General features: G+C 39.0%; 1 protein-coding gene across 2 annotated transcripts in view; it reads left to right on the forward strand.

Annotated features, from left to right (window-relative positions):
* Positions 1-21,153, forward strand: part of wwc3 (WWC family member 3) — a 54,347-nt gene that overhangs the window by 15,057 nt on the left and 18,137 nt on the right. For both annotated transcript variants that reach the window (XM_028444826.1, XM_028444827.1), the window contains exons 2-8: positions 8,078-8,187; positions 8,349-8,549; positions 9,677-9,753; positions 11,575-11,654; positions 14,961-15,090; positions 16,030-16,179; positions 17,162-17,235. In XM_028444826.1, the coding sequence (XP_028300627.1) occupies positions 8,078-8,187; positions 8,349-8,549; positions 9,677-9,753; positions 11,575-11,654; positions 14,961-15,090; positions 16,030-16,179; positions 17,162-17,235 (822 nt within the window). The remainder of the gene's footprint in view (positions 1-8,077; positions 8,188-8,348; positions 8,550-9,676; positions 9,754-11,574; positions 11,655-14,960; positions 15,091-16,029; positions 16,180-17,161; positions 17,236-21,153) is intronic.

Below are 21,153 nucleotides of genomic sequence, written 5' to 3' on the forward strand. Positions count from 1 at the left end.
TCAATTGTTGCATCCGCACACTAAATAATTTATCCCAAAATCAGCTTCTTTTTCGGGGGAATTTAGTGCCTTTTGTCTTTTTGTTGCAGGTTCAACTTGTGAGATTTGGTACAACATGGATTTTTTTGATTGGATGAGTTTGTAATTCATTGTTATTACTAGCGTGACCTTGTAGAAGTTATTTGACACGTGGGATATTTATGCCTTACCCTTGAAGCCCTGGTGTTAGTTAATGTGCTGTACAGACTAATTGCCCCATCTTCATATATAAATATATTCATCCTAAAATATGTTGATGCCACAGCAGTAGCCTGTTTATTTTTGTCAGACAAGCCCTTTTCATATGTCTACATACTGTTTGTAGTCACTTTACTTATAGAGAGCTGTTGTCATTTGAAAAAGACATAAAAGGAGAAGTGTGAGTTATGCGTCTGCCATTCTGTTTGTCAGCTACTTTTAGCCTCACTCTGAAACGCACAAGGCCCTCGGAAAGGCTGGACATAAGTCACATTCTTCACAAAGTTGTTTTGACACAGAAATGGATTTTTAGGCCAACAGAGTTTGTGGACAGGGCACGTCTGCCTCCAAACAATAAAGGAATGAAAGCTTGTTATGTTTTAGCTGTCACTTAGAGGTAAAAGGGCAATGAACAGAACATGTTTAATCAGTTTGTGTCGCAGGCATCAAAAGTGAAATATTCCGTTTGTTGCCGTTGATTTAGGCAGACGCTCAGTTTGTTGTTGTAATTTCAGTATTCAAAGCACTGTGGATGTTTTATCGCTTAATCGCTCACTGGATCACACTATGGTAAGTAAGAATGTTTTTTAGATTTAATAGAGGCTTGGTAAGCCATATGAAAGCTGTCAGTGGCAATAGAGCTTTTAGTTGTTGGTTGCTTCTTAAAAACATGTGGCTGTTAAGTTCCACTGAGCTCATTGTGGTCTAAGAATATCAAATCCAGCATCTTGCCTCTAGTGCTTAATTTTTGAGGTGGTAGCACAGTTGCTTCAGTGTTCTTATATTGGCCAGAACTGGAGATGATGGGACTGGTGTGAAACCCAGACGTCTCTCATGCCTCCACAGCAGGACAGGCAAAAGGGGTGAGGGGCGACTACAGATAGAAATATCCTGTGGGACAACCCAGGATGGCACAGATTATTCTAGAATCAGCAAATGTCTTTAACTAAATATATTTTGTTGGGAATTTGTGAGACGTGAGCAGCCTTTAAGGGTTCCACAGCTGAACATGCCTGTCATTCTCCCTGTCCCAGTGTTTTTCTATTTCAGAAATCAGACTCATTTTTGTTTCCTCTTTTATTGAAACGGGATCCTGGAGAATGTTGCAAATCTTAAAAAGAAACAATCGACTCTTATTTATAACCAATGCAGCAACTGTTGGTTGAGCTGCTCAGGCAGACACATTAAGGTTTGATTTGATTTCAAGGGTTTTTACTCTGACATTCCAATGAGACTGTTTTCTTTTATTCATGAACTTTCATGTATTTAATGTTGTTTTTTTTACCCTTGTTATGTTGAACCAAGTTTGAAATGTGTAATAATGTGAAGCTTCTCAGAATAAAGTCTGTATACCTAGAGTTTGTAAATTGGCCTTAACTTGCAACTTAACTTAATCACTTATCAGTTGTTTATATTTTCCTCCATTCATCCATTCACATTTTTTTCCCTTTTTAGACTCTTCTGTTGAACTGTATTCTCACCTGTTATGGTAAAAAATGTTAATTGACGTTCCTGCTATGAGAGAAGTTGTACATTTGCAGGGGTATCAGATTCCCTCACTCTGCGGTACGCCTGAACGCATCGCTTCTCTAAATGGTTGGCCTTTAACAGATTTTGTGAGTTCAGTCCCAGTGCAAGCACATGTTCTCTCGCTCTCTCACTCACATGTACACTCAAGCATGCACCAACGCATGTTTAAACTGTATCTTTAATAAAGGCAGTTAGGCAGGCCATTTTTATGGGTCCAACTGCCATTTGCGGATCTGTTTTTTTAATTTTTTTTTTTTTAGATAAGCATAATCAGCACTTATGTGATACTGTGGTGTATACCAGTGGATCTCAAACTTTTCTGGCCCACGTACCCCCTTTCTCTTATTTATGAATTCAAGTACCCCCATATCTCCAACTACTACATTTTACTCAGAATACTATGAAAAAACAACTATAGAGCATATTGATGGAATGAATGAGTGATAACACACATTTGAAAGAGTCTCATTTTGTAAATAAGTGGAAATAAAAAGTATTTAGTACCTCCTGAATAGATTTATTTCTATAGTTTTTATCATTTACGGTCATTTCCCTTGTGATGTGGGATCAAGACTAACCCTTGTATTTTCAGCTCATGCTCTAATCAAGATCATTTCCATTATCATTTTTTGTGTTTTTGATGTATTTTTAGTGTCATTTTGTGTATTTTGTTGTTGTCTGTTCTTTTCTATTATTTCGTATATTTTTTTTCATAATTTGTGTGTTTTTGTTGTAATTTTTGTGTGTTGTTGGTGTTATTTAAATTATTCTACCTCAGTGTGTTTGTTTTTGATGTCATTTTGTTATTTCTTATGTCGTTTTTTATGTCTTTCTGTTATTTTGTGTATTTTTCTCAAATTTTGTGTTTATGTTGTCGTTTTGTGAGTTACCAGTAATATTGAATGTGAGTATAATTTTTGATGTGAACGTGTATGATTATAAGCTGCAGAATATGATTCTAATAACACCTAAATATATGAAAACCCATATTTTTAATGCTCTCATTTGTTAATTTTCCTCTCTCTGTCTCAAGTACCCTCTGTAGTGCCATTGCGTACCCTTAGGGGTACACGTACCCCATTTGAGAAACACTGGTGTATACTACTAAACTGGGAAATCACCTGAAGAAATTATTTTACTCACCTATATCTTGCAAGCTTTTCAATAACGTTGGTAAAATCTCTTTATGCAACACAAAATAAGTTAATGTTGAAGGCTAATCTCTCTTAGATGCTCTGTATGAAAAACCCACTGGCCTCATACAGTGAACATTTCAATAAGTGGTACTGACAGAAATGCAAAATCACACTTTTTAAAGAGGCAGTGAGGGCTGACTCAGCAGCCTAGCTTGCTTCTTTTGCATTGTATTGCCATGCTATCTGATTGCCCCCTTCATGGGCCGCCTCGTGTCTGATGCAGTAGCGGTTAGCAGCTATCCCAAGACCAAAACTTGTCTTGAAACAAGCAGGGCTTCAGTCACAAGACTGCGTAACAAACCAAGCATCCATCTGTCTCCTCAGGGCAGTTCAGAGAGCAGTTCAGGACTAACTTCCCTCTGATGTCTCAAACTTTAATGCTGTTATCATGGTTACTCTTGTCAGGGTCTCTCTTCCACTTTTTTTATTTTTATTTTTATTTTTATATACATGAGATACATCAGAAAAGACCTTAAAGCTGCAGTATGTAAGTTTTTTTTGTTGTCATTTGGTAAAAAATCTGTAAGCATCTTTGAGCATATTGTAATCCAAAGTGTTCTGAGTGGACAGTGAGTCTCCTCTCTTTTTCCTGGCCCTGTAAATGAGCTTTAGAAATCCAGAAGCGTCCCGCTAGATTTTAGCCAATCAGAGATCTTTCTACAAACAGAGTGCGTCATGGGCGTTACTATTGGTTGCTCGACTGAAGTGAAGCGCTTTCACGTCCCATCAATAGTAAAAGTGTGGACATTCCAGCAGAAGTCTCCATCTCAGCTTTAGGCACAACAGTTACACAGCAAAGCAAGCAGGAAAAGACCGAAGTGGAGAAGCAACAGTCTAAAGTCACAAACATACGGGAGGAACGGACTGCTTTGCGTCCTTGCGGATCCTTTTCACTGCTCATGTTTTGCCCCACATACTGGCTTCACGATCGAGAGTGAGAACAGATGGGATACATCATGTGTAAACCTAAGAGAAGCATCCAACGTGGAGAGAACAGACAAAATTTGTTTTGCAGTCTAAATGAGGAGTAATTACAGAGTGATAATGCATTCATGTCAGTCTTTATAACACCAGAAAACTCTCTAGTAACACAAGATAAAGTCCTTACATTTGTAATTAGTCTCTATTGAGAAAGAAGTTTCTAAGAGCTCCACAGTTGTGCGAGTTCACGAGGATACCGGTAAGGGTGGAGGGCATGGTTGTATCTCACCATTCTACATACTGCAGCTTTAAGTGTTGCCATGCTTGAGTGTTCTCTAAGTGTTTACAAATGCATTTAGTGTCTGAACCTTTGTTTACCTTCAACAAACACACGTGCTGCTGCAGGCGGGGCAGTGTCCCAGTGTTTGGGCACAGAGACCTCTTTTCACCCTCTGTCACCATCAGACCGCCTGTCAGCAGATTTACAACGCTGCAACATGTTCACATCGTTCTTTCTAGACTTCATGTTTGTTTGGTTTTCATTTAAACATTGTCATTGGTTTGTCTTTATTTTTTTGTATTCCTTATTCCTATTGCGTTAAAGGTCATACCCAGAGTACGTTTCTAAGTATTTCCATAGTTTTGAGTCGAATAAAAGCATTGTTTTTGTCATTTGTCTTTTTCAACTGCAGTTCTTTTGCTCTCTCTTCTTTTCATAAAATATTGTATTGTTATCGTGAGCCCATTATCGACTATTGTATCGTGAGGTATTAGCATAAATATAGCACTAGTCCTGTATCATGACAACAAACTGTAACACTGTGATGCAGTTTTATTATTGCTGTGATACAGTCCTATTGAAACCCTAATAGAACTAATAAGACTATAAAACACTGCTATTGGTTCTGTTAGGATTTCAATCGGACTGTATAATAGGACTATAAAACACACTGTTATAGGACCCTTTTATGGCAGTTATACAGTCTTGCTGTGGTTATGAACTCTTATTACTGGTGTTATTGATGCTGTACAGGCTTAAAGCTGTTGCTTGGATACTTTTTTTGCTGCTGTTAAATATAGTGACTTATATTTACGTTTGTTAAGACAACTGGACTTGCTTGAAATTTAGCTTGACGACATTCCACCTCTCATTTAAGAGTCTGCAGTTTATTCTTATAGCTTATGTGATACCTTGTAGGATATCTTACTTGCTAGTGTTTTACAGGCATAATGATGCAGGTGTTGGGACATTATGCATTCCTAATGTTAACTTATAGTCTTTTTGCTAATGTTACAATATTTTTGTTGCTGCTGTACAATCATATTGCTGTTTTGATACAGTATTTTGTATTTTTTTTTTGTTTTTATAACGTTTTATTGCTGATATTGTAGCTCTCCATCAAACAGGTTACTCATTTTGCTGCTACTCTACCATAATATTCCTGCTACTGCACAATAATATCACTGCTGTCATTTGGTGTAATTGGTGCAGGTATGGTAGTACCAGACAGGTTGACATTCTCGTACTGGGAATGTGATTGATTCTAATTTATTTTCATTGTTTTGACTGAATCAATTTCAGATCATGTCATCAAAAAACCCTGCTGGGTTGTTAGTGTATATTGTGTATTTTTGGATACATAAAACACATTTGTAATGATTAAGCTTAATATTTTGCAGATGTAACTAAGTTTATACTATTTGATGTCTGTTCCTTTAGTAATACCAATTCCAGGAAAGATATTAGAACAGATATCAATGCTGCCTGTACTTCTGTTGTCTAAATCTGCAGCTCCCACAAAACCGGTTCATCTTTATTGAATTAAAAGCAGTGAGGTTAAACCTGTAAGGCATTGGCTTTAGATGGCTGTTTTGTTAGTTTTGTTGTGATTATTTAAAATCTTACTTTTGACAGTATTTGTTTCTGTTAGCTGCTTGGCATGAAAGTATATTTTAGTATTAGAGTTAAAGTTAAGTAGCATTAGGTAGTGAGTCGTGCCTGCCTGTGTGTAGCTGTGAGAGTGTGCAGTGTCTGCCTGCTGAGGAATGTGATGCAGAATGTCTCAGTGACTCTCACTGGGCCGTCCCCTTCATTGTGTGCATTCCTTGCCAGGATCACGCCTTGCACATTGTGAGCATACTGCAGCGGACGGGGGTCACTGTTACTGGACTGCCTTTTGTCCTCCTACTGATTGGCTCTGTGAGCTGCTGTCATCAAAGCAGATCCATGCTCGCTCACTAGTCACTGCTTGGTTATAATCACTATTGTAATGTGTCCCACTGGTGTGCTGAAATTTCAGAAAGATTGTCAAAAGCTAAATATTTAAGCAATTTACCATCGTTGACTAACACAATTACCGGTAAATAAATGGTAAAACACACTTTGTCATTATTATTATGGACTTAGATGGTTTGTTATAATTCAGAATATCAGAGGCAGTGAGAAAACAGCTTTGGGAAAAAGGTTTAGTTTACCTGCCCAGGAGTTCAAATCACTCTCTCCAATGGTGAGAACATGCAAGCCTTACACAGAAGTCCACGCTGGAATTCAAAGTCATTTATCAGTCGTTCGTACGTTCAAATCTGAGCGTACAACGTGCGTTTGACCAAATTCACGCAAGCTTCCGTATTTATCAATTCTGACTTGATCGTACGCTACCATCACATCTCACGTCAGGTCTGACCTTGTGTACGCAAATCTGAGTGTGTGGATTTGTGCTGCAGCACAGCAAAATCTGACTGAGTCTGAAAATAAAGTATTAAACAAGCCTCAGCTGTCATTTAAGCATAAGCAGACACACATTCAAAACAGATTATTAAAAAAATTAATGAAAAAAGTTGTTTTTCCTTCAATAAACCCACTGACAGACCCTGCTACCGTGCAGGAGTGCATAGGTCCAACAGTGTGCCTGAGTCCTTCTCCTCCGTTATTCTCTTCCACAGAGCATTTAAAATGAGATCATTAAAATCCAATGTTCACACTACCGAAAAGCACATCTTTGTTTTTCTTCACCTCAGCTGTGAGGATGCTGATTTACATCTCGGAAACTTTTATTTCCATGCCAATGTTTGTTTGACCTCAGTGGACGGGGCCTCCAAACCAGGGCGTAACATGTTAATGACGATCAAATTCATCCGCCACATTTATCAACACCCAATCATTTGTACGTACGCTGGGATTGGTTAGATATGAATGTTTCATAAATCACACGTTGTTCCTGTCGTACAACCAAATGTGCACTCAGATTTGCACCCGTTTTCACACAAGGTTGATAAATGAGGGTCATTGTGTGGCAAAGTTAAAGTCCTATTCACTATTTCACCAAACTCAAATGTGAATGTAATTTAGAAAGCTGCAGAAAATGTGCGTTTGTCCTCGTTCCCCACAGCATGTGTGTGTCGTGCTTTGTGTGTGCGTGTTCAGGTGTGTTTGCCTCACAGAGCATCAAAGTGGTTATGTTTTGCTGACCTAAGACTTTGTTAACATCTTATGTCTAAATGTTGCTCTACAAAAAAAAATAAATAAATAAATAAATAAATAAATGTTGCTCTACAGCAACTTGTATAGCACATTGTCCCAGAGTGTCCCATATTTTCTTAAATTGTCCTACCTTGTCCCAAATTGTTCCACATTGTCCCAGAGTGTTCCAAATTGTTCCAACTTGTCCCACATTGTCCCAGAGTGTCCCATATTTTCTTAAGTTGTCCTACATTGTCTCAAATTGTCTTAAGTTGTCCTACATTGTCTCAAATTGTCTCAAGTTGTCCTACATTGTCTCAAATTGTCTTACATTGTCTTACATTTTTTCAAATTGGCCTCCATTATCCCAGAGTGTCCAAAAGCTCCCACTCTAGGGCATGTTTGGACACTCTAGGAGAATGTAGGACAATTTAAAACTGCTGCGGCAAAAGCCACTTTTGGTTCTCACTGTCTCTCTGATATTTAGTTCAGTTACAAATAAAAAAGAAACACCTGTTTGGTACCTACTTGGAAGAGTTCTTGGTGCCGTGGGTCAATAGGGAAATTACATAACTACTACTTCTTCTATCCTTATATTTATGCAGGTAAATTGGTACGTGCTTAAAAAGTGGTAATGTGCTACCATTCATATTCATGCTCCTTAACCAATGTTTCCATTTAGTGTGTGTGTGTATTTGTGTGTTTACTTATGAATGATCTTAAATCTTGTCAGGATCACGAAGCCGCTGACTTTTGCCGACTGTGTTGGAGATGAACTGCCGCTTGGGTGGGAGGAAGTGTATGACCAGCAAGTTGGAGTTTACTACATCGACCACATTAACAGTGAGTGTCTTTCAAGGGTTTTTTTTGTCATATTTAGTTTGTTTGCAACTAAGCTTCAATGATTTGATCAGAAGCTTATTAAAAAGTTCTGATTTTTAGATGATGTCAGCACAACTCTGCTATTCTGATATTCAGTTGCTGCTGTTTTGTTCATCTGTCAGAAACCACCCAGATCGAGAACCCGCGGACTCAGTGGCGGCAGGAGCAGGAGCGCATGCTGAAGGAGTACCTGGTGGTGGCCCAGGAGGCCCTGAAAGCCAAGAAGGAGATGTACCTGGTCAAGCAGCAGCGGCTGGAGCTGGCTCAGCAGGAAATGTTGCTCTTCCACGAGCTCTCTGAAGACAATCGCTCCATCACCAGCAGTAAGTGCCACACATGTTCATGTCCACAAGTATGTGGAGGACTGTGCTTCAAAGTCAGATGTGTATATAGCTGGGAAGAGGTCAATTACAATTTTCAGTTAAAATTACGTTTTCAATTACCCATGTAATTAAATTCAATTTCAATTAGTCACCAGCATTTTTCCCAATTACAGTTAAATAAAAAATATTTTATATCCTCAGATAGTCAATTACAATTACATTCCTAAGCACTCAAGTTAAATGATTAATTAATCACAATTACCGAGCCTGAAATACATAATCTAATAAAACTTAACCTTGTGTTAGCTTGTGTTAGCATCTCTTATGAGAACAGGTCCTAAATCAGCTGTAAAATACACTAAAAACAAATATCTATCATGTAATTTCTTTCCTATTTATTGGTTACCTTGTTAGGGTTCTTAATCATTGAAAATATAGGTTTTAATATTTTTGCTGTGGACATCTGAATCTTTTTTGTCAGTATACCCCTCGATTTCAATGTTTTAAAATGGTAAAATGTGGGAAAGCTTGATATGAAACATATTTGACTAATTGTTAACATATTGTAGAACTGTACATAGAACTGTAACATGGTTCCACAATTTTGCGTTGAATTATAATTGACAATTTTCATAGTTTTTCATGTCAATTACAATTACAAACTGAATCTAAATTCAAATTACAATTTAATTATGATTACGACACCAACACATTTTTTAAATAGGCTATAATTGTAATTACTTATTAATGACGCGATAACACTTGTAATTGACCCCAACCCTGGTATATAGTTACACAGAGGAAAAGACAAACTGGCTGATTTTGGCAGACACGTTTTTGTGGCTGGGACCTTCTATGATCCTCATGTTCAGTCAAAAGCTGATGAGGGTAATGCTCTTCAGATGTGTTTCCTGTCGACCCCGCCCTCCTCTTCAGCCACCTCCACCCAGGTCAGCCTGTGACTGCGGCCAGCTGTCACCCACAAAGCATCCGATGGGCGTCTGCAGACGCCAAAGGCCGGAAGGCGACACCAGATCCCCCTCCTGTCACAACACCTACTGTCCCAACCCTGAAATCATCTCATTCAAGCAGCAGCTGATCCCTGCTCTGTTTTTCTGTCTTTCCAGCGCTCTCCAGCTCATCCTCCAACGCAAAATATGACCCTGACCAAATCAAAGTGGAAATAGCCTGTCGACGGGAGCGGGTAAGTCATTATCCTGGGAGAACAATAGTCTGCACTCAGGGGCCTCTTTGGGCTGGGGTGTGGCCCCTACAGGATACTGTGGCTCTGCCTGGGGGCCTTCGGAGGATGAGGGTGATATCATCCTCCAAAGGGTCAGGTGAAGGCTAAAGCCCCCTGAGTCACAAGGCTAAGATAGACATTTCTATGACATCAGTCATGGGTGAGGGTACTTCCTGGATCAGGGACATTCCATCTTTGAGTGGAAGAAGAGTCCGACTCAACAATTAGTGTGTTATGGTCAGGGTTGGGGTCAATTATAATTGTAATCACGTAATTGGTCATTAATTACAATTATAGAGTAATTACTTGTAATTGTAATTTTAAAAATCTGTTGCTGTCATAATCGTGATGAAATTGTAAATGAGTTTAGATAATTGACTTTGTAATTCACATGAAAATTCGATAAAAAATTGTTAATTATAATTTAACGCAAAACTGAGGAACCATGTTACAGTTCTAGGCATATGTAATTAACAATTATTAAACTATGTTTCATATTATGCTTTCCCACATTTCACCATTTAAAAAGGATCAGATACCCACACCAAAAATGTTAAAACCTTTCATTGAGCAGGAAACCGAACATGGTAGCCAATAGATAAGAAATAAATAGTTTTTAGTGTATTTTACAGCTGATTTAGACCTCGCTATCATAAGAGATGCTAACAGAAAGCTGACACAAGCTCTTATTAGGTTGTGATTAATTGTAATCGAAATTTAGTCATTGTAATTGACTTTCTGAGGATAAAAAATAATTGTAATTTTATTGTAATTGGAAAAAATGCTGGCCACTGTAATCATAATTGAATTGTAATTGAATATGGGTAATTGAAAACGTAATTGTAACTGAAAAATGTAATTGATCCCAACCGTGGTTATGGTAGAACGGTGTCAACCAGAACCAACCAAATGAGGCCCAAAGCTGAAAGGATGTTTGGACGATTGTGTTTCTGCACTGGATGGAATGCTGGCTAACAAAGCTGCCTCACAGCTACAAGGTCATGGGATCATCACCTGCTGGGGACGCCTGGGTTTTCCCATGTGGAGTTTGCATGTTCTCTTTAGTTGCCCTTAGATCTCCTCCCACCTTCCAAAAACGTGTCTGATTTATAACTTCTGTGTGTTTCTATGTGTTTCCTGAGCAGTTATGGACGATGTCTCTGCAGAAGACTAAACATATGCTCAACCTTTAAGTGTACGGGTCATATTATAAACTTTAATTCTTTCCATAGCTCAGTGGGTAGAGCGCCCGCCCCATGTACGGAGGCTGTAGTTCCTCACCTGCAGCGGGTCCAGGTTCGATTCCCGGCCTGGGACCCTTTCCTGCGTGTCATTCCCTGCTCTCTCTGACCCCCTTCCTGTCTAGCAAATGTCATATAAAGGCCACTAGAGCCAAAAAAATCCTTTAAAAAAAAAAAAAAAAAAAAAGGAATGTACTGTCATGTAGACTTTTTCCAAGTTTTGATTGTGTTTCAATGCTATATTTTATTTTAGAAAAACGTTTTCCGTTGTTGCGATTTAAGAAAGATATTGTAATTATTTTGTAGCTGCGTCATTGTATTAGGACAACCTCGGATTTAATGAAACATTGTTCACCTCCAATACCATTGTGAGTGGTTGTCCATTGGTTTTAATTGACCAGATGTCACTCCTCATCTCTTACATTATATCCGTTAACATGCATGCTGCAGTTTGTTCCTTCATGGGAATAGTCATGACTAAGCACTATCAGTGATGGAGAGTTGTGCGTCTCTGTTAACAACGATGCTCTCATGTCCACAGCTCTCCAGACTGAAGCAGGAGCTGGCTCAGATGAAGCAGGAGCTGCAGTATAAGGAAATGGGCGTGGAAACCCTGCAGGAGTGAGTCTTCCTTTGCCTCTGTGTGTCCCAGGTCACCCTTCTTTCTCCAACAATCGCCCTCTGCTGCACGTCTCCCAGCAGCGTTTTCCATCTTTTTGAACCTTTTCCGTCTTATGTTTCCCCAAACGGCCCTTTAAGGCATCTATTTCCTATTTTATTTGTCATTTTCTGCTGAACTGTTGCATTTTGAAATATTTTAAAGAATGTCTGTTACTAAAAAAAAAAAAAAAAAATTAAGAACAGAGGATACGGATGGATAACAGATTAAAAGTATAGGTTAAAAATTGATAGAAAATAATGTTGAAGAAATACTAAAAAGGTGCTTCAGCTTTGCTTCCTTTTTTGCTTTGTGTTGCCTTTTTGATGTTGTTTTTCTGTGCTGGGAACCTTTCTCAGCTCCAAATTTCATGTTAAAAAATAGAAGCTCCACCTCTCTGAGCATGAAGGAGGGGGGAACTCCAGAGCTGTTGAGAAAAGGCAAATGGTGGGAGTTTTTGATGGAAAAAGGGAACTCCACCTCAGGAAGAGGATGCACCAGTGGAGTGCAGGGAGCCAAGGCTCAGCCTGGAGAGGAAGTTGTTCTATGGAGGGAGGGTGGACAAGGAGGGGGGGCGTGGGCCCAAAAATCTGTTTGAAAAACACAGAGATATCTGGCAGCAAATTCCTCTGCACTTCCTGAGTCCCTGCAAAGAGTCGCTTATCTCTCAGATAACGCCCGACTCCAGTGATTCCCAGAATAGCCTGAAGAATACACAGCTTGCAGAAAACACGGACGCATCCTCCCCTCTGGTTTGGTCGTGCATGTGCAAGCTCGTGCCTTTGTTCGCCTGTTTGTGTCCCATTGTTCCCTCTGGGTTGTGTTTGGGTCCAGTGTGTAGTTCAGCATGCCAGCAGAGGCCTTACAGCTGTTTTTCATGTCAGCAATATAGCTAATTGTTCTCCTGTTTCTTACATACAAACCTTCTCATTCTTTGTCACTTAATGCCTTTGAGATAGCCAGGGAGTGTTTGGTGCTACCTATTCCCGAAGGTAAAAGTTGCTGAAGTTTTAAAGGTCCAGCATTATGCTATTTTCACCCATCTCCATTTGTTTTAAGAACCTCAACAATGTTTAATTTCCCAAACTTGCCTGTTTTCTGGAGTTTTGGGCCTTTTTTGGGCGTAAACCCACATGCTGCTCAGCGCTACTTCAGCGTGTGTGTTTATCACAGCAGCAGTAAATCATGAACAGTCTTCCTTCTCTTCCTCACCTCACAAGAATAGTCCATTTAAGACGATAGTCCATTGTTTTGTCCGACCGCTGCATTGCATTGGGTCACAAACACAACAGATAATCCCATAAAGGCGATACGAGGCGATATAACGGCTACTAAAAATGGAACTGATTGTAACCACTCGCTCTGTGCCGCAGGGATGTAAACTATCAGCTGAGTCAACTGTTTTGAAGACTCAAATGAGCTGCTACACCGCTTTCTTGTCCTTCTCACCTCTTCTGACCACATAATTAGTCAATTTAAGACAATAGTCCATTGTTTTGTCCTACCGCTGAGTCACATTGGGTCACAAACACATCAGATCATCCCATAAAGGCAACACAAGGTGGTATAACTGCTACTAAAAGTGAAACTGTTGTGAGCGCTCTTTGGTTTATTTATATACTGGATTGGAGACTGAACGTAAAGATATTAACTGTGATATCATCCTGCCTTCGTGATGTTTGTTTTACCGGTGAGGTAGTTTGAGAGGGAGGAGCTCACATTCTTATTGGGTAGGAGGAGCCAGGATTGTCAGGAGGAGGAGTTTCCGCATTGTGAAAACTCCAACTCGTCCGTTTGGAGCTGACTTTTTACAAAATGTTGAATAGCAAGGGAGGGAGGAAACAGAACTTTTTCAACTTTGGCCCTCTGAATGAGGCTAAAGAAATTCATATCACTGTAGAAAAACCATTATAAAGTGATTTCTTTTTGTAATACTCCCCCTTTAACATAATGGAGGCATATAAGCTGCTACAGTAGGAAGGTGGTGGTTGTGGTGATGGATGGGGGCTTCAACGTAGGATTGGAGGTGCCCCTTTCACCCTTTTTTTTCCTGCTAAAAATATAAACTTATAAAGTCTCAGGCGCTGCCAGTAGGGCGTGTTGGGAACAAAGCAAGGCCTGTTTTGGGAGGAAGGGGCTGGGTCTGCTAGATGAACAGTACCTGCTGTTGAAGGAGGGCGTGCTGCGGTGAGAACGGAGGTCACTTGCCAGCCTCACTGACGGAGGCAGTGGACCACGCTCCTTCAAACTTCCACTGTCTCACACGCACACACAGAGGACGATTTCCCTGGCAACTCATGAGAAGCTCTCTGCTGGTTCTCCTATTGTCCCAATGCTTCGTGTGATGGACCTGCCGCCTAATGTGGAACATCAATGTATGACAAAGTCTTGGTGTCAGCAGGGTTTAGCCTTCACATCATGTGATCACATCCAGTGTTTCATAACTGACCACAGCCGGAAAAAAACAAACACTTGTCTTGCACGCAAACATTCCTCAGATGTCCATCACAGGTTGGGTCACTACATGATCCACTGACCAAGTTTGATATAAACTGTCTCCTGTCGTTGCGTGTTGTTTTTTGGTGGAGTTAGAAACATTTTTTTTAACTGGTTGTCACGTTTTCTAATGCTCATTTCACTAAAAACATTTGGATCACATTTTAAGGAGCTCACTTAACAAATAACACTTGTTCATCAGTGACTACTGCCTTCATAGTATTGTGATCTGATGTCAACACCCATTCATAAAAGAATTAAACTCGTAAAGATGCCAACTTGTACTCGCTGCTAATAGGAATGTGTGCCATTAATAATCATACTCAGTCATGTTTCCATGATTTTACCAGCCTGTTTTTCTTTATAAAATCATAAAACAATAAATATTTCCTCCTCCTGTGGTTGGTAATCCCAGATAAAACCACCAACACTCTAAAGGTGCCACGTTGTTATTCCTCTTACCTTGAAAACCACTGACCGAACGTCTTTTGTGTAAAATCAGAATGTTTAACCACATCCTGAAGGATTAAATAGGTAAATAATGTTCAAACTTCTCCAGCATAAAAACAAAACAAAACATTATTTTATGTTTTCAGATGATTTAAATACACCAAATATTGGTTGTTTTGACCTCGGAAAGTGGAACTACTTGTTTCTGTCATGGCTAAATGTAAGAGGATGAGAGATGCAGGTATCTAATAACAAAGGGATCAGCAAAGAAAGCTTGTTTACTAACGTTCATTCTTCCTCTCTGTTCTACCTTTTCCTTACAGGATCGACAGGAAGATGTCCTGCAGTCAGACCAACTACAAGTTAGACGAGGCTCAGGCCATCTTCAGCGAGCTGCGCAGCATCAAAAAGGCCATCAGCACAGGCGAGAAGGAGAGGCAGGACCTCATCCAGGTAGCTGCTGAGTCACTTAGTTAGCACCAACTGATGGTTTCATCATCATAAACATTGTCCTGCTGTCTTTACCTTTTGACTGAAACACATTTACAGACATCAGAATCAACCCCACAGACTATCGCAGGGATGGGCAACTCTATCACAGCGGAGGCCAAAAAATGTGATTGTATCGGATCCGAGAGCCACATTATCAACATTTGTCAGCATTTAAAATAATGATTAATCTCAGCATTAATACAGGGGGGATAAAAGGGTTTTGTCTTTGTCTGCGGTTTTGTGTTTTGTTTTTTTTTAGTTTTTAGTCATTTTGTGTTTTTGTAGTCATTTTGTGTGATTTTTCTTTTGTGTTCTTGTTGTAATTTTGTGTATTTTTCTGCATGTATTTTGTCGATTTGTGTGTCTTTGGGGTCACTTGCTGTATTTTTGTTAAATGTATTTTCCTGTTGTTTTGGTGTCTTCAGAGGTATTCTTGAATGTGTTTTTGTAGTCATTTTGTTTTAAGTCGTTGTCTGTTTTTGTTGTCATTTTGTGTGTTTTTGTGTACTTTGTGCATTTTCCTGTCAATTTGTGTGTTTTGGGAGTTATTTTGTATATCATGTTTTGGCTTTATATTCTTTCCAACTTCTTGAAATACATTTTTTAGGGATTTGTTTTGTGGGCCTCACAAAATTAGACCAAAAGCCACATGTGGCTGCCAGTTACCTATATCTGGTCTATTGTTTGTCAGAAAAAAGCAGGGTTAAGGCCTTGAGACGTAGTGAACATAGTGAGACTGCTAGTAAAAGAAGCATTTCCTGAAAATGTCATATTTTGTGCCATTATTTTATATTTAGGCCATTTCTGTGAGCATTTCTCTCTAAATCCTGTTGATTCCTCATTTTTTTCTCATTGTTTAAATGCGACACGAGTTCATACTTTGTGTATTTCTTTTTGCAGAGCCTCGCTAAGCTGACGGTTAACTTCCAAAGCAGTTTGTCTATCAGCGACCCGGCCAGCGAGGTGCTCAACAACCCTGGAACAGTAGGCGACTCGTGCAATCTGCAGCAGTACTGTGACACCGGCTGTCAGACCGACATCATGGGAGAGGTAACAACCGATACTAGTCTCCGTCTCCTGCTCAGGTTTGGGATCAGGAGGAAAAATCAAGAGGTTGCTAAACTAGTTGCAGCCTGGTATGTTTTTTTGTGTAGATTTGTCTAGTTTGTAGATTTCTAGAGAGCAGTGGTTCCCAAACAGGGGTACAGGAGCACATTGCAGGGGGTACTCGGACAGATTTATTCATTCATTTAAAAATAATTGGGAAATATTGTTAGTTCCTTTTTAGGCATTTTTTTATGGGAAAATTCACCACAATCTAACAGTACTAATGCACAATAAAATTCTATATTTTCTTTTAATGTAATGAAACAGGGTTATAGGGGACAAAAATTAGCTACATTTTACAAAGGAAACCATATTTACTTACTCTTGAAGTAATCACATAAAAGTTGCATGGTATTTAAAAAATAAAAAAATTCCACTTTAAATTCCACTCATTGTTTTGAATTAAGCCTTAGAGAGCCAATGTTAGAGATACAGTTAGGGGTTCAGGGGAGCCCGCTGTTTCGCAAATTAAAAAGCATATTAAATTATGGAGAGGGTACTTATGACATGAAGAGTGGGTACACGTGATTGGACAAAAATCCGAAGAGAGTACATGGGACAAAAGGATTGTGAACCACTGTTGTAGAGGGTGTATTGAATCTAGAGAATCTCTTTTACCTGCCTCACGTTTATCAGGATACCGAGCTGTAATTTACTAAGTTACTGAGTGTAACTCATTAATTTACAAAGACTTTGACGGCTTATGTGTTTTAATGAATTAAACAAATGAACAGGCTGTGACATTACTTATTATAGCATATGAGTGAGATGGTGAAACCCAAAACTCCAGTATTGCTCTCTGGGTTTGGTAAGCCTGCATTGCTAAGTGGTGTGACTATGAGTAGAGTCAAATCATCTGAAAAGAGTTAAACTGTGGTCTTCATCTTGTAATCCATGTCATGTTTTCCATCCTGTCTTCCTTCAGTTTGGCTCCTCGGATTCCTCACATTTAGTGGACAAAGTCAAACTCAACTGGCAGTACGAGGAGGCCAAGAAGAAGTAAGTGTGTTGGTCTGTTGTTCGTCAGCTCTAGTAGTGTAACGTGCTGGTGGGAAACAGTCACAACCCCCCCCCACCACGACGTGCTCTGGGAGGGTAGGCGGGTATGTTATGTATTTGTGCCCGGTGACGAGCCGAGGGCCGCCCAGCGATGTCTGGCCGGCAGAATGAGCTGGGTGGTCACATTCTTGCGTGGCCAGGCTGCTGCTGACTGTGTGCTGCCTTTGTGTGAGCAGTCGTAGAGAAGACGGCCCACTGCGCCACAAGCTGGTTTAATGCACACACTGTTGGGTTAAATATAATCCAGCTCACACTGTGGCACTGCCTTAATCACTGATGTCAAATGTACTCCCAAGCAGCACTGGATACTTTCACAAGTGTGAAAAACAGAAAATATATTTTATAATTTATATTTTTTTATACTGTTTGATTTAAGACAGTTGTTCTCAAACTTTTCTTTGCTCGAGTACCACCTTTCTCTAACTTTTAAATGCAAGTACCCCCTTTGTCTGACGAGAACATTTTTCCCAGAATTCTGTGAAATGGTAACTATAGAGCGTAATGATGGAATTAATGAGTGATAACACTCATTTTAACAAATCTCATTTTGTAAACAAGTGCAATGAAACGGTATTTAGTGCCTCAATAGATTTATTTCTATATTTTTTATGAATTGCGGTCATCTCTACAAGATTGACTCTTGTATTTTCAGTTCATGTTCTAATCAAAATCATTTCTGTCATCATTTTGTGTAATTTTGTGTATTTTTTTGTTGTTCAGTATATTTGTCTCTTACTTTGTGTTTTTGTTTTTGTTTGTTGATGGTGTTATTTAAATTATATTCTGTGTGTGTTTTTGGTGTCGTTTCTTATGTCATTTTGTATGTTTCTCTGTTGTTTTATGTGTATTTTGTAGTGATCTTGTGTATTTTTTTTTCATTTATTGTGTCTTTGTTGTCGTTTTGTGTGTTGCTGGTAATAGTAAGTATTTTTCTCTCTTACTGTGTGTTTTTGGTCATTTTGTGTATTTTGTTTTTGTTTGTTTGTTTGTTCTTTTTAGTATGTCTTTTTTGTTGTCGTTTTTGTGAGTTGCTGGTTATATATTGTATTAACATTTTAACTAGATATAAACATTTTAAAACCCCATGTTTTTAATGCTTTTATTTGTTAATTTCCCTCTCTCTTTCTCAAGTACCCCTGTAGTGCCATTGCATACCCCTCGGGGTACACGTATGCCCATTTGAGAAACACTGATTTAGAAAACGTGTGACAACCTGTTTTTTTTTTTTTTTTGCAGAGCTGCTGACGTTTGTAAGCTAAGCTACACACGTGTCATTGATGAACCATGTTCTTGTGTATAGAAAATATCACCCATATTTTAAAAGCAAATTTCGACTACTCGTTGTAGTTTTTAGTAAAATGTCATTTCAGAATGTGCCCAAGAACACTATCTACCTTATTTCTGGAGGTGCTACTGTAAATATGTTTGTAGGTAAAACTTGCTGTAGTAGCAGCTCTTTCTTAAAGTATTCAGTGATTATGCACATTTGTACCAGTAAACAGAAGGTTGAAGTCTTTGGTTGGTTACAAGTATAAAGTCTATATTCAGGGATGTAGGTGGACGTAGTAGTGCTGTGTAAGGGGACTTACTATACTTTATATAAATATTTTTCCACATAATTACTGGAAATTGTCCCAATGATCAATATTTAGCAGTCAAAGGATGAAGGTGAATAGTAAGGATGGAAAAAAAAAAAAACATTTACAATATGTATTTTTTTTTTATCTATTTTTTCCATAGTCAATTTCTTTCTTCTTAAATGTATTTATTATTACTATTATTATTTATTTATTTATCGTATCTGCATACGTATACAGAGGTTCCCAAACTGGGGGGCACGCCTGCCCTTGCTGAACATTGAGCAACATTTGGTCCTGAACATTTTTCATTCTTCAAATGCACAATAGAAAAAGTTTGAGAGGCAGTCTAACACTACATGCAGTGTAGTGCACTTCCACACGCAGTTGAAATAAATGTCAGAGCGTTGTGATTGTTTAGTATTTCATATATTGTTTATAAAAGTGTATGACTCAACTTTTGTTTTTGGATAAGAAAAATAAGGAAATTTAAATTGTGATAATCATTTAATCTTTACTGAATACTTTATAAACCAAAATCGCAGTATAAATTGAAATGACATCAGAGTAATGTGATTAACATCAAATTGTGACAAAAGAATATCATCATATAAATAGTAAAGTTAAGTTTTACATCAGGGGTTCTCAACTGGTCTGACTCTGGGACCCACATTTTGTCACGGTCATTAAATCGCGACCCACTTTTTTTTTTTAATTCAACCATATTCAAAAAAAGCTGTTGAAATCACATATTTAATTTTTTTTTAAAATACATCTGTATATTGTCCTGTGCATTTTCCAGCATGCTTGTCAAAAGAAAAGTTTCTTTCAAAATAAAAGACAAGTACAACATGAGAGACATTAAGTATTTATTTATTTTTGACCAGCTGTCTGTGACCCACCTGTTGAGAATTGCGGTTTTACATCATTTGTGAGTTCTTGAGCTGAAATTGCATTAATCTGGATTGTTAGGATTTAGATTGTGTCAGACGCGGTTCCTTGAGTGAAATGAAAGGCTGCTGGGCTACAGCACATCTGGCAGCACCAGCAGTAGAACGAGGCTGAAATGGGTGTGTTGATAAATGCAGCTCAGCTATGACAGGAACTCAAACGTGAGTGTGTGGTGCTGTGGGACAGAAAGATCCATCCAACCATGTGACATTAGCTGAGCGTGCAGCTGTCACTGTTGTTACACCACCTCTGTGCTGTGCACACTTTTCATATTCCTAAAGATTTGTGGTGACCCAGCAACAGCCGTGCCAGCCATGACATCAGGAAGGGAGGGAGACCTGTGGAAACTTGCATGCTCTGTCACTGAGTCACTGCAATCCTCTACACACAAACATGCTTATTTCATCCCAGCTGAGGCCTCACTCCCAGATGCCATTTAAACTGGGAATAAACACACCAGTGGTATTTTCACCTGTGAGAACCTTGGGTTCTGCAGCAGATAGCTCTGTGTGAGATCATTACACTAAATGCTATCATTATATTCACTGCAGGCCTCACATGTGTCATTTCTTAAGAATAAAATCAGCCAGCATGCAGTTTTTCACACATCTCCATTTGTTCTAAGAACCCCAACAACATAGTATTTGAGGTTTATTGTCCCAAACTTGCCTGTTTTCTGGAGTTTTAGCCTCTGAAAAGTGACTTTCAGAGCACTCCTAAAAACAGGCTGTTTTTTTGACTGTAAACACATACACCACTTTAGCGCTGCTTCAGCGTGTGTATTTATCACAGCAGCAGTAAATCATTAACAGTCTTCCTTCACTTCCTCACCTCTACTGACCACAGAAATAGTTAATTTAGGACGATAGTCCATTGTTTTGTCTGATCGCTGTGTCGCATTGGGTCACAAACACGACAGATCATCCCATAAAGGCGATACATGGCAATATAACGGCTACTAAAAATGGGACTGATTGTGACCGCTCGCTCTGCACCGCAGGGAAGTAAACGCTCCACTATCAGCTGAGTCAGCTGTTTCAAACACTCACATGAGCTGCTACATCACTTTCTTCTTTCTTCACCTTTTCTGGTCACAGAAATAACTAATTTAAGACCATAGTCTTGTTTTGTCTGACCGCTGCATCGCATTGAGTCACATATATGTCAGATCAAGGCAATACAATGCGGTATAACGGCTACTAAATGTGAAATTGTTGTGAGCGCTCTTTGGTTTATCTATATATTGAATTATCTATATACTGAACATAAAGATAATTACTGTGATATCAACCTGCCGTTGTTATGTTTGTTTTACCTGTGAGGTAGTTTG

Source organism: Gouania willdenowi, chromosome 4, assembly GCF_900634775.1.
Source record: "Gouania willdenowi chromosome 4, fGouWil2.1, whole genome shotgun sequence".
In the NCBI taxonomy this organism is placed as follows: Eukaryota; Metazoa; Chordata; class Actinopteri; order Blenniiformes; family Gobiesocidae; genus Gouania; species Gouania willdenowi.